The 13,539-nt window shown below is 39.9% G+C and overlaps 1 protein-coding gene across 2 annotated transcripts; it reads right to left on the bottom strand.

The window, feature by feature from the left end:
• Nucleotides 1–37: 37 nt before the first annotated feature.
• Nucleotides 38–9,150, bottom strand: poc5 (POC5 centriolar protein homolog (Chlamydomonas)). Of its 2 annotated transcripts, none has more exons than XM_056377473.1 (13): nucleotides 9,059–9,150; nucleotides 8,219–8,302; nucleotides 7,477–7,630; nucleotides 6,683–6,790; nucleotides 6,316–6,503; nucleotides 4,113–4,289; nucleotides 3,751–3,855; nucleotides 2,710–2,889; nucleotides 2,032–2,215; nucleotides 1,044–1,180; nucleotides 619–720; nucleotides 303–473; nucleotides 38–180 (listed from the first exon to the last, which is right to left on the bottom strand). In XM_056377473.1, exons 2-13 carry the CDS (start codon nucleotides 8,300–8,302, stop codon nucleotides 46–48), a joined length of 1,725 nt encoding a protein of 574 aa, XP_056233448.1. In that variant the 5' UTR covers nucleotides 9,059–9,150; the 3' UTR covers nucleotides 38–45. The 2 variants fall into 2 exon arrangements, with proteins under 2 accessions (XP_056233448.1, XP_056233449.1); XM_056377474.1 differs by having other exon boundaries at nucleotides 8,946–9,083.
• Nucleotides 9,151–13,539: the final 4,389 nt, after the last annotated feature.

The following is a 13,539-nucleotide window of genomic DNA, read 5'->3' as shown; positions in this document are numbered from 1 at the left end:
AGGTGAGCAAGATTTTCTGAGAGATATGCGTGTGCATGTGTGTGGTCAGTCAACTACTTTGATGGAGTGTACATGGCACGTGCTGGTGTGTGTTTTGGAAGAGCCTCTGCCTCCGGTGGAGCCTTGGCCTTGTTGGGAGGAACGAGGATATTTAGCAGCCGTGGCCTGACCGAGGGTGAGCTTGAAAGAATGAGAGAGAAAAAAAAAGAAAATGTTGATGTTCTTTTTCAGTTTCACACAGCTAAAGGTGTACTCATAATAAAACACAGCCATTGTTAGTGGTGATGCACACGGTCCAATACCTGTGTAACAGGATGATGGCGTTCAATTATCACAGAGCTCATGGGTGGAGCCACACCCATCACCTGGAGGTTGCTGCGTGCAGCCTTACCCACATCAGGTCGTGCTGTGACACGAGCAGTTACAGTCTTTGAGGGTTTTTGTTGACTGGCTGTGACGGCACGACCAGTGACCTGAAACAACAAACACTCACGTATAAATGTGATGTAGTAGAGACCAAATAATATATGATTTAATTACGATCATAGTTACACATAGCTGTTATGAAGGTGGACAGAGGCCCTTGTACCAGAGCATATCTACATGTCTAATGCTAACCTGTTTGTTGGAACTTGCAATGCCCCCAAGTGGGAGTGAGCTGTGCACTACCGTCGTGGGAGGGAGTACTTCTGCCCTGGACACGGAGGCACCAGAGCCCACCTGAAGAAAAGGTAGTCAGTGCGAACAGTAACAGGAGTGGGATTTAGAGGAAGTGAGTCACAGTGCAGAAAACAGATTTACTCAAAAAGAACAACATTTATGGTAATAGAAGGTAACATCATAAATAGGGGAACAAGAAAATTATACAAATACAACAGCATATTCAAAATTCAAATTCGGGGACCTATTACCTTAAAAAAATTGATTATGGATTTAACGGATCCAATGAGATATTCGAGAAGAGGCTGAACTATGACATGGAAGAATTATGGTGTGTAAATAAATGTGCTGTATGTTTTCATTAAACATTGTCAGTGTCTCACCACATCCTCTGCTTCACTGTGGGAGGGGGGGTCTGGGCGGTCAAAGTGGACCGGGCTGAACCGTGTGGAAGAGATAGGATACGGTTGAAGTTGAGCCATTGTAGCAGAGCTAGGCTCATCCTGGGCAGGCAGAGGATCTATAGAAAGGACAAAAATATATTAACTGAGTCAGGCTCTGGCACAATATATTCTTGATCTATATAGTTACAGAAAACTACTCTGAGTGTTGGACTAATGTTCTGAAACAACTCTTGATGACCGGCATCCGGTGAATGAAAAGTTTCCTTTTGGTTGAAGAATTTCAATTCACTTGACTCACTGTCAACACTAATGATTAAAAACAATATTACATGTGATTAATTATGAGTTGCAATGTCAATATCTTCACTGTCTCTTGCTTGTTTGAAGATATGTTAATAGTGCTATTTTTAAACTGAATGAGTAACAGAAGTAAGTGCCATCTACACTTCCTGCTGTGGTATATTAAAAAGGTGACTTATCATTAATGATTCATAAATCCTGTCAAGTATGTGCTTAAAAATAGCCCAAATATGACCTTATATCAATCTTTTATTGATAAGAGAGAAAAGTAACTTGTTCAAAGAAATCCAGCCAATCTTTCAGTGCCACATCCAGGTTATAACCTGTGACTCATCATTCCATTAGATGAGTCAGTGAATGACTTCAAAAAAAGAACAAAGACCCCCATCCACTCCACTCATTCATAAATCTACACATCTGTCAATAGCACAAGGCTGCACTCTATTGGAGGAATGGTGTTTCTGTCTTTTTTGTCTGTTAGTTTCTGTCTTGATAGCTGCGCTGAATCAATACAGCACTTACACAAGGTAACAATACCTTTAAGGTTTGCTGTATAGAGCCTTTTTATGTAGTTATGGGGCTCGTGATTTAGAGCTTTTGTGTGCTGGTTGTTAAAAAAGATGGATATTCTCTAAAAATAGGTATGTGTGGTCTTTCTGTTACAGACCATGCTGATCATGAACTGGTGTTTGCTCCGGCCGTCCCTCCGCAGTGTGAAACATGCTGAGAGCCTCCATGTTGAGAGCACATACGCCCCTCATGAAGGCTTTCTTCATGGATTCCTCATAGCGCTCTCGCTCTAGTCGTAGTCTCTGAATCTCTGCCTGAGCCTTCTCTATAGCCTCACAATGCTGTGGAGACAGAAAGAATCAGTCATTTATCAGTTTATATAATACTGACAACACCACCTGGTGGAGCTCATTTTCTTGCTTTCAATCTCCGGCCTTTGTGTTGCGCCCTCGATATACATCCATAACACCATCAGTAAAACGGTTATCCATAATTATCCCTTTTTATTTCTACTTGCTCTATGGTGATTTCACTGCAAACTATTAATCAAGTTTAATGTGGCTGTTCAAATTGTATGCATTTATAACAATGCACTGAATAAACCTGCAAATAAATACATTTAGCTATGTAAGAAACTAACATAATCATGGTAACTAGTGGTGCTTTGGTCCAGTTGACATGACTCAGCCCGGCTGTAAATGTACAATGACCACAGACTGCTTTGATACGTATGGTAAAACACATTGAATGAAGTAGTCTTAAGTATGAATTCAGCAATGCAGCATCACCATACACACACAGTTTCACATGCAGGTCCTTCCCCTCCTTTATTTACCTCTGCCAGCTTGGCCTCATACTCTGTGGACAGGTTTGCACAGACCTCCTCAGCCCTTGCACGGCAAGCCCGCTCCACCTTGACCTTCCAGTGTTTTTGGACCAGAGAGTGCCAGCCTAACCACACCTTCTTCTTCAGCTGCAGATTGTAGTGCTGCTGTGCTACCTGAGCAGCATGAGCCTGGCAGGGAACCACAAGACCATGAAAATATTCACAAGGAAATAATTACACCCATAATTCATTCCTGTGCAGGTGCAATACATTTTCTCATGGTACGTTTCCTGTGTCACGGTTTAGCCAAAAATATGAGTCATCTACTTAATTTTCCATTTTAAAGAAATGGCATAAACAGCTATTTTGATAAAAAAAAACAAAAAAAAAAACAACTTTCATTGGCATTTTATGCTCTTCTTAGTTTGATATGTAATATGGTTAAAAAGGATCATCATCAGTTCATCAGTGCACTGACTAAATTTTATGATTTAAATTTTGTGAAAGGAGATATTGGTGCAAATGTGGCATATGCATGTTCAGTGGGCAGTGACATAGTGCATAGTCATTGTTGGGTCTGTGAAGCATGCAGAGACTAATCATTTGCATAAACTATTAAACTGTAGTAATCTAGAAATGTTAAGATACATTCACCTAGTAATGTTACATCCATTAATGAAAAAATAATCATAAATGATAATTAAAAAAGAGAAAAACAAACTATACTATGTGATTGGGGGCTCACCAAAATGGATTAGCCCCACACAAACAAATATTTTATCCCACTTTTTTTTCATATCCAGTTCATGCAGCACGACAGTAGGTTTTTCTTCTGAGTCAGTTTACTAAACTAGGAAGCATCTCTGTACATTTTCTTAGTGTAGGAGGCGAAAAGACAGACAAGTGTGTTATGCAAGATGTGAGAGTTGAAAGCTTTAAATCATACCGAAGACAGACAATATACGCCCATGAAGACACTCGCCCCCACTGTAAATATCACCACAAATAGTTGTAAAACCCGTGGGAGACACCACAATGTCATCTATGTACCTCTTCTTTGGCCTCAGTGTGCTGAAGCCTCCAGTGGGTGAAGGCCTTCATCTTTTCAAGCTTTTCTTTTTGCCTATCCAACACCTGGCTCAGGTTCACGATCACCTGAGGGAGGACGCAGCACACAAACAAGCTTGACAGTCTAAAAGCAGACATGGTTTTTCCTCATCTTTTTCTTTCAAGTGCTAAATGTACATAAGCAAATGAGCAAAAGATAGAGGTATGGGTCTAACACATGGATTAAGCCCACCCAGTCCTACACTAAAACTTAACAATAATGGAAATAAAATCTCAGTTTGGAAATTAGTCAAATCACCCACATTATGTACTGGAAAAAAACAAAGAAATACACATGTAGTCACCTCATCTTTCCTGTGGTTGGAAGTCTCATAGGTGTGTAGCAGCCCCTTCAGGCTGTCTAGCTCTGACTTCAGGCCAGCTGTCTGGGCTGCATACCTCTCCTTCTCTTTCCTCATCTCCAGCTTGTGTTGCTCCACAAAGGCCAGCTTCCACTTCCGTAGCTCCACCAGCACATTTGACTAATTAGGGAATAGAGGGTGGGACTATCACGGTGTGTTCATTATCCTACTTTAATAAACATGGACAAATGCACACATGCCTTCTTTTAAATTGGATGAACAAATGTGTCAGAGGGTTTGTCACTGACAGCAAGAGAAAACTATGAACCTGGCAGATTTCCTCTCTTGTTTTATTGGATTCATTTCTGGAGACATCTAACAATGCCCTGGCTTGGATTTGATTTACAGTTCTGATGTGCATTTACATTTTTTGAGGAAGCACACCTCTGGTGGATTCAGAGGTCTAGAACAGGCTTCCACCTGCAGCCTCCACAACACCGCAATGCAGAACGATAAAATAAATTTGGCCTTAGAGTTAAATGGTAAAATTGTGATCATAGCTAAATCTCTACAGAGTCAAACACAACCAGCACCAACAAATGTAAACAAGTTTGTCTTATATGGAAGGTAAAACAAGAGATTTTCTTCCTGCAACCAACCCTGAAAGAGTCTCAGCATCAGTCACAGTCCATGGTCCTCTACTGCCTTTTCCCTGGTCGAACTCTACTCTTTTATCGGCACTGCTTAGCAGGTGATTGGTTGTCATCTGCCCTCCATGAATGAGTTGTACAACATCAGGAGAGAAGGGCAGGAAGGACACCCACTGAAGCCACCCACCTCCTCCAAAATCATTCCTCTGGCGGACACAATTAAAAGGTCACTGGTTCCAGGAAGAATAGAGCTGTCATCCAATTCGAAGAGACTCAAACACTTTACATTCCCTTTTATAATTTCTGATCACTTTCTCACCACTGTGCACATACATGCTCTGCAGTATTTCTTGTATTGAATCCATCTCATTCTAACTTTCTAATTACATGAGTTTGGGAAGTGTCAATATGAACCTAATATGCTGATTTAATTCACCCATTTATGCATTTTTATAATTATATATAATCTGAAACATGCAGTGTCAGTGAGATTAACATAGAGGAGCGGTTTTCAACCTGTGGCTCGTGAAGGTTTTGCAAATGGGCTGACAAATCATTTGCAAAAATATATATGTATAAAATAATAGATCTTTAAAAACATTAAACATTTTTGAAAACTTCTTTCATTGTTTTTTCTTCTGGTATTAAGGTATTAATCACTGTGATAAGCCAATGACAGGAACTTTTATGTTGTCACTATCTCAGTCTGATTGTGTGCTAAAAGATTACATCCATAGCAAAAACTGGAATATCAAAAATGGATAGCTGGTTAGTAACAGGAAGAGTTAAAAGGAAAGAGAGTCAAGAGACATCTGGTGAATCGACAAGTGATCTCTCCACTGTCAAACAAAAAAGCAAAATTGAGCTTCCCCTGCTTGAGTTGTGAATGTTTGATCATGATCACTAAAATAGAAAGTGCTCTGAGAACGAACTATTTGGGCTCCATATTGTTACAGTGCTGGATGTGGGCCACCAACGTTGTTGAGATTTTCAAGTGGGTAATGAGTAGGAATAGGTTGGGAACCACGAGTAAAAGGCTTTTTTTTTTTTCTTTTTTTTTTTTACAAAATGCTTGCTTTTTCCACCATACTCTATTTTTCTGTAAGTTTTTTGTAAATTAATCACTATAAAAGTAAAATGTACAGTATATGCCAGATAAAGCTTAATTCAATGTTTTGCTTTCTAGATTGCTCTTCAAAGAATTAATTAATGCTCTGTTGTCATTGTACCACAGATTTGAACACTAACAAATCTTAATTAAGATTAAAATAATTGTTTTCACTGTAAAACAATTCAGTTTCATTATTTCAATTTATCAAGAATAAATCTGCCAGCTCTGCCTTATTTTGCAGTGAACTGATGAATCTCAAAACACTTCCCTGCTATTTTGATATTTGTATATACAGCATGTTAAAGAAGTTATTATTCAGCCGTGTCAGAGCCTTATATAAAGCCACACAACATTATTTATGGTCAGCTCTCAAGCAGACAGCAAATAAGAGCTGGTAAACTGATTGATTATGAAAGGACAGTTCTACATGAGGAAACAGACCAACCTTTAGACTGTTGCTCCACGTGTCTAGAATATTCTCCATCTTGCTTATGTTCTTCTCTGAAATAAACATCTCTGCCACAGCGGACTCCAGTGGGTCTGGGCTGTTTGGCCTGGACCTCTCAGACACCGTCTGCAACCTGTCTGAGAGCACTGACGCCCTGCCAGATGCCCGACCTGCCACCTCCTCAACTGGATGGCAAAAAAACCCCACAGACCCACAGACAAGACAGATTATCACTAAAAAAATGAAGCAACACTGCAACTTGATGGTCTTGGTATTTCTAATCTTATTTGAAATTAAGAAAAATTAATATACAATTAGATATCACACAACCATTTTGCTTCTTTGTCATTTTCATTCATTTTACCATGAGAGGCTCTTGAGTGTGTGGTGGGCTCAACAATCAAAGGGGAGGCCTGTGATGATCTCACACTCCTGCTAGAATGCCTCCCATCTTTAGCTTCAGTGGCAGCATCTGACAGAAGACAGGAGAGATGAGGGAGGGAAGTCAGTGAGAGAGGCACAATGCTAAATAGATAAAAAAGGAAATGTTGCTACAATTTGCAATGGAAGAAATGAGTGAAGTAAAATATTGGAAAACAAAGGACAGTTTAAGAACAGAAAAGGTGAGGGCAAGAATGCTGAATAAGACAAGCATGGTCCTCATCCAGGAATGCATTTATGTCAATATCTTAATTAAATACTGCAGGGGGAAGAGAAGAGCCTACACTCTAAAGAGCAGTACAGGCAGAGTGCCAGGAGATCATTACCAATCAGCCCGTCTGCTCTCTACATCCCTGTGCACTACTCCGTGACAGTTAAAGCACTAAACCTCCAATGAGAGCTGCAGCTGGAGCTAGAGCTAGGGGGGAAACTGATAGACTGTTTAAGATGTGGGCATCGTAGGGGAAAGAGATAGGGGCTAGAATCTGACAGACTGATATCATATGCATCTTGACTAGGCTGGTTTACAAGCAGAAAATATGAGGCTGATAAACAGACACTGCATCTTTTTTCATGTTGTGATGCCAAATCCTTTTTGACAGCTGATCATTTGATGGGGGCAGTGTCTGGAAGGGCTCAAGTTGTGTTTCTGTCAGAAAGGCTTAGTGAAATGTGTGTGTATGAATGTTGCCTGCATACAAGAGGAACCAATGATACCTGCTGGGCGCTGTGATTTTGTTTCATCTTTTCTCTGGGAACTCCGGCCCTCTGCAAACAGATGTGAGGTGCTCAACCGCTGCAAGTAAGCACTGGTGAGTGTGTCAAGCTTAGGGGCGACCACAGCATAGCGGAGGAGCTCCTCATACTCATCCTGTCGATCCATAAATAGTAAAAAAAAAAGAAGATATCTATGATATGTAATTTTTTTTTTTTTTAACAGTTTCATAGTTTCTTACTTTTGTACCCATCGTTCCTATTGGTTATAATACAATTTCAGTCATCGTCATCTTTAATTTTGACATGCACAGATGTTGTACACACCTTTACAGTGGAGTCTACTAGAGTGATCAACACATGCAACTTAACAAGTTCCCAGTTTATAAAATATCATCTAAATCACTTACTAGGAGGTGAAAACTATATGATGTTAAAATTACGATCCAAACCGCCTGCTGAAAACATCAATTTGTCAAAGCAACCTTTGGGTTCAACTTCAGTTCACTTATACTTAAAATAACCGTACATTTAGTTTTACAGTGCAATGGGCAATTCTGATAGACAGTTCATGTGTGTTTACCTTTGCCTTCACTTCCAAATAAGTGGTTTGGACAAAAAATTTAAACTGGGTGTACGTTTAAAATGTGTTTGACTGATTGATATAGTGACTATATTCCCAGATCTGAGTTATATCACTGGAGCAAATGGAGCACATACATTGAAAGTGTTTTTTTTTAATCACCTGAAGCTCAGAGGACACAGAGCTGCCTTGATCTGAGTCCTTGGGCAGAACAGGGCTGGTTGGCTCTTCTTCGTCTGAGGACATCTAGATAGTTGGAAAGGTGATAGTTTAATGATAAACTATCAAGCATGAGCTAAAAATGTCATATGTTATCCAGTGTATAGTTTCTACTGTATACTTCTTGTCTTTTGTACAAAGTGGCTTAGGACCAAATTCTGCAGCTAGTTTCAACATAACAAGTTTCTGTATATATACACAGAACATAAGTGGGACTAAACTACAAAATACGAGATAAGATAAAAAGCCTAAAATTTGCTTTCAATTTGGCACTGATGGGAAACTTACACATACATACAATACAGAGTGATCTTTCACATCTAGACCCCCAGATCTATAATCCACCTGGCCTGTTCATTTTTTTTTTTTGTTGTATTTTTACAATTAGAGTAAAAGTTATGCAAATCTGGAAGTGTGTTTTAAAGTGTCATTAGCTTCTCTGGGAAAATCTAGTCTTGACAAGTAAGTGGTTTTTGACTGTCTCTTTAATCAGCGAAATGTAACTAAATATACGTAACAAACCGTATGTTTTAACAGCCTTAAACACACGATAATACAAGCGATTGTAACTTTTCCTGCAGTTAACGGTTTCTGGCAGCGTTAGACAAGTGAAGTTTGGTAATTATGTCATAGCTAACCTTAAATCTGTAAAAAAAAAAAACACACACACCTTTCCTTCGTGGCTGCTGCAAATCAGAAAGACTACACTGTTTGAAGCGAGTAGTTAGTTCTGGTTCACAGCCTCTACTAAGTTATAACCAAGCTGCATTCGGAGGTTTTTACCTGTTATGTCTATATCTGTCTATACAGACTGTCACACTCCTCTGCTCCCCCAAGTTATTCTTCAGTTGGAAAACGCTTGCTTTGCCGTTTCAAACCGATCGACTGTTAAACAACAGACCCTCCGATTGGCTTCTTTTTCCAAAGCCTCCAGCTATGTCGTCTCTGATTGGGTAAAATGTTTCCATGAGAACGGTAAGCGGAAACACTAGAAGCTCACCAGCTGCTCCCACTAGGCTAGAGTTCGAGAAAAACGCTCTGTACAAGTTTTTTTCTGTGATTTTGGCAAATCGGCTCGTTTACTTCACGCTTTATTTTGAGAGCGAGTGGCAGCACAATGTAGTAGCTAAGTATTATGCTAATCTTCAGGCGCAAGGGGTCACATGAGGACGATTTACAGTTATTATTGGAAGAGTGGCCTGGCCACACACGACAAGCTAACGACTATCCCATGACAAATATATTACCTCATCTTCTACATATTACTTAGGAGGTTAAGAATGATTACTTTAATTATTCCAGCTTTACGTATTAGGGTACAATGTTAGTTTATGGTTTGTCATTCTTTTTGAAATGACAACAAAGAACGCTGGCTTCTGTGATTGGCAAATCATAGCTGTAGCTGTGTGCCTATTTAAAGAGCACTATGGGTTCAGACTGTGTCTAATTCATAGTCTGTCTGCATAGGGATTAGCTGATTAAGTTCATTGTCATAGGGAAGCAAACTTACCTGTGTAAGAAAGGTGTAAGTCCTTGGTGAATACCACCACCCTGTGAACCTTCCTGTGGCCATTTCTTTGTTGTTCACAAATACAGAACACGCAGTGGTTCACTATCTGAATTACAGCAGTGTCTTAACCCCCTGAGGACCTAGTGCTTAACAGTATTAAGACACATATGTGGGTTAGGCCTAACGGCTTGGCAGTCCCAGGCATGGACAGACTCCAAAGGGAAGAGACATATGGTCTTTCTCAGCCGTGGCAGAGCTGCAAGCAGTACTGTTGGAGTGAGGCCTCCTCACCACCTGGCTGTGTGCTGTGAGTACTTTGCTGTCTGAAGGTGTCCTGTCAGCATTGAGAGAGACTTGCAGTTTGACTTTGAGAAGGGTGAATGCATGATTGTGACATTGGTGACAAACTCCCCAAAAACAGCTGATCACAAAGTGTTGAGGTCTGTCTGTCCCATCAAGGATTCAGTCTGATACATTTCATGTCCAATATATTGTATATTAGAAATAAACTGAATGATTACTTAGTGCAAACAAGGCCTGGCACAGACATCACTCAGTGAACACATATACACATATACACACACACACACACACACACACACACACTTTATGATAACATGTCTTGACAGTTGACGCGGGCTATGATTTTGAACCAGAATTGTGAGGCACAGAGGATAATCCTTGCTGCTCTGTGGGGAGTGGAGGTTTCCTGTTGAATGACAGGAGGCTGTAGCTCCCACAGATTACTTATTTCCATTTCAGAGCAGACGATGCACATGTTTTGAAAGGTTTGGTGATGTGTTCATCACAATTTCTCTTTTAGGGTGGTTTTTGTCATCCCAACCTGGCTTGTTGGGTACACTGCTTTTTCTATATTAACGTTGAACTGCAAATTCCCTTTGCCTGTCTGCTTTTGTGTAAGTTATTTTAACACGAACTGGCTAGGAATAGACAACTGTAAGGTTTGTGTATGCACCGGGTAGGGCGGACGTTTGAGGCATATGTTCTGCATTTGTCTTACTGGCAACACTTTAATAGCACAATGTATAACAGCCAACTGTTAATCTGGTATAGTGCCCAGTCCCTTCTTGTGGGGTATGTAATGTGTGTATTCTGTTTGTCTTCAGGACTGTACTATTAATTACATCTTTTTAATTGCCCCATGTGGGATAAGATGGAGTTGCATTAAATTGAATTACTATTTCTCAGATATGTACAGAATAATCAATGTGTTGTTAATTAACACAAAGCAGTTCTGATTGGTATTGGTATTGGCATCGGTATTGGTTATTACACCTGTCCTTTTACCGACATGAGCACAACCATGAATTAAATGATACACAATAACTTAGATCTGAGTTTAAGATAAAAGACAGACGATAGGGACAGGACTCCCTTCTGTACCAATTCTGTATAATGCTTTCTCTTTGTTGCAGACAAAGGTAATAAGCTACTGTTGATAGTGGTTAGATTAAAGCCAGTGTTAGTGCCTCAAACCTTTCTTTAGATCCCTTTTGTAAATTTCACCTTCCTTTGAGCAAAAGAAATGCACCTGGGCTTGTGGGTTGAAATGGGATTCAGCTCACATTCTTCTCTCATAGCCTGTTCAATCTGTTCCAGGACAATAATCACAATCCATTTAACTTTCTTCCCCCTGGTATTTTAGCTCAGGTACGTTAGACTATTCAGGACCTTGCAATGATAGACAGAGCAGAAATTAGGAAATAATGTTCTGTGCTTATACAGGTTGACTTTGTTGGGGAACTTTTTCTTACAGTACTTTTACAGTTTTATGCTGCATTTTGCTTTTGACAGATAAAAAAAAGGATTGTTTTGTATTTGTATCATTTGCATTCCTATTGTTAAACTGCAGATTGTAAACTCGGTGTAAAATTGTTTCTGCCTTTGATCGATTTTCAGTCAAATGTATTTACAGACAGCCATAACTCCTGAAGGAAACAACTAATGTGCTATCATCAATCGTATTGTTATCAACCCATTTTTCTCACATATGAGACAATGTTGACCTCTCACTGAACACAATGTTGCCAGAACTCATCTTGGAGTTATTCATAGCTGCCTGCTGTTTTCAAATTAGTTTTCATTATATTTTGATGGACCAGGACTTCCCCCTTGGGCCTCTCTAATCCATCACATCTCTCTATCAGTGACACCAGTGTCCTTTTGTTTTTCTTTCAGAATTCTTGGGTACCGAATTCGCCAGGACTTGTAAACACATGGCTTCATTGATCGCCCTCAGATAACATAGTACTAACAACCAGGTGAGAGACGACAAACCAGCATAATTTTCCTCCATTATTATGTAACAAATCCATGCAGTATAGCACATGCTGAGTCCAACATAAAGTGGTCAGTCACATGAGTGCAGATGAGCAGTGGAGGCTGAGAGCAAAGACGGAGACTAAATCAGTTAGCCCGAGCTTCTATCTCCAAAAGGCACCAACAATTACCATCAGTGTCCACATCTGTTTGTTATAATCTGGATGAAGATAAGCCGCAGACAGTTCTTCCAGTCTACCTCCACCTCTCTATTCATTCCTTAAGGAAAGCTGGCACTGCAGGCACTACACCGATTTTAGATCTCGGGGGAGTAGGATGCATGTGAAAAAACAGGAATTTAATACATTTTACCGCATATATCTGTGTGGAAACATGCAGTGTTTGTTTACTCAAACATTGCATAATGTCCATGCAACACATTTCCAGTGGTTTCATGTTTGGTAGATTAGAAAAACAAATTTACATGCATTATGTTTTGTATATCATAATTAAGTATGCCTTCTGTGTGTTCTTTGAATATCTTATGTACGTAGAGTATAAGTGCATGTTTATATGTAGATATTAATGTAACAATGTCATGTTCTATGTTTATGTATATAGTATGTTGTACAACACATAAATTCATATGGAGAGGATGAGAGGGATACCTAAGCACTGAAGGGTCTGAATTGCTCGGCCAGCAGGATTATATGGTATTCCGATGCTGTCACTTTTTTACCACAGTACCTACAACCAATATTATCTTACATTTACTGCATGTGGCATGGGAATTCATTACTTTGACAGCCATTCTGCGTACATGTCAGAATCCAATCTGCAAGCTCTGGAAAATATGGAAATTCCTTGTATTTTCATTGTAATAAAAAGACACTGAAATGCATGAGCATCTTTCTTGCTTGTGTGCATTTTGATGTGACAAAGAGAAGAGAAAAAGCCCTACAAAAGAAGAGGGAGAGAATGCGCCGGCATGCGCAGTGAAGTGTGTGTGTGTGTGTGTGTGTGTGTGTGTGTGTGTGTGTGTGTGTGTGTGTGTGTGTGTGTGTGTGTGTGTGTGTGTGTGTGTGTGTGTGTGTGTGTGTGTGTGTGTGTGTGTTTGGGTCATTCTACTGTCCTGTACATTAAGCTAAGTGCTCCTCAGCTCTCCAGCAGTAGTAAATGGAGGCTTATGGCTTGAGGGGGGTTTGTCTCCCAACTCTGAATCAAAGCCAGAGAGTGTCCCAAGCCTCAGGTCACTGCTTTTGTGAATCATCAAATTCAGAGGAAAAAAGATAGATGCTTTTTTTTTTTTTTTTTTTTTTGTTTACGAGTCTGTGTGTGCCCTTGCACGCTTTTGTGTTGTGTGTGTCTTTGTGCACACTGTATGCATCATTTACAATCCTGTTCAGTAAACATGATGCACAACCAGTGTCAGAGCCATGAGTTGGTGTTTAAACCCAGTAGGGAACCAGGCTGC

This window comes from Seriola aureovittata, chromosome 5, assembly GCF_021018895.1.
Source record: "Seriola aureovittata isolate HTS-2021-v1 ecotype China chromosome 5, ASM2101889v1, whole genome shotgun sequence".
NCBI classification, from domain to species: domain Eukaryota; kingdom Metazoa; phylum Chordata; class Actinopteri; order Carangiformes; family Carangidae; genus Seriola; species Seriola aureovittata.
Note: the sequence above shows the minus strand (reverse complement) of the source record. Positions and strands in the feature narration are given on the sequence as shown.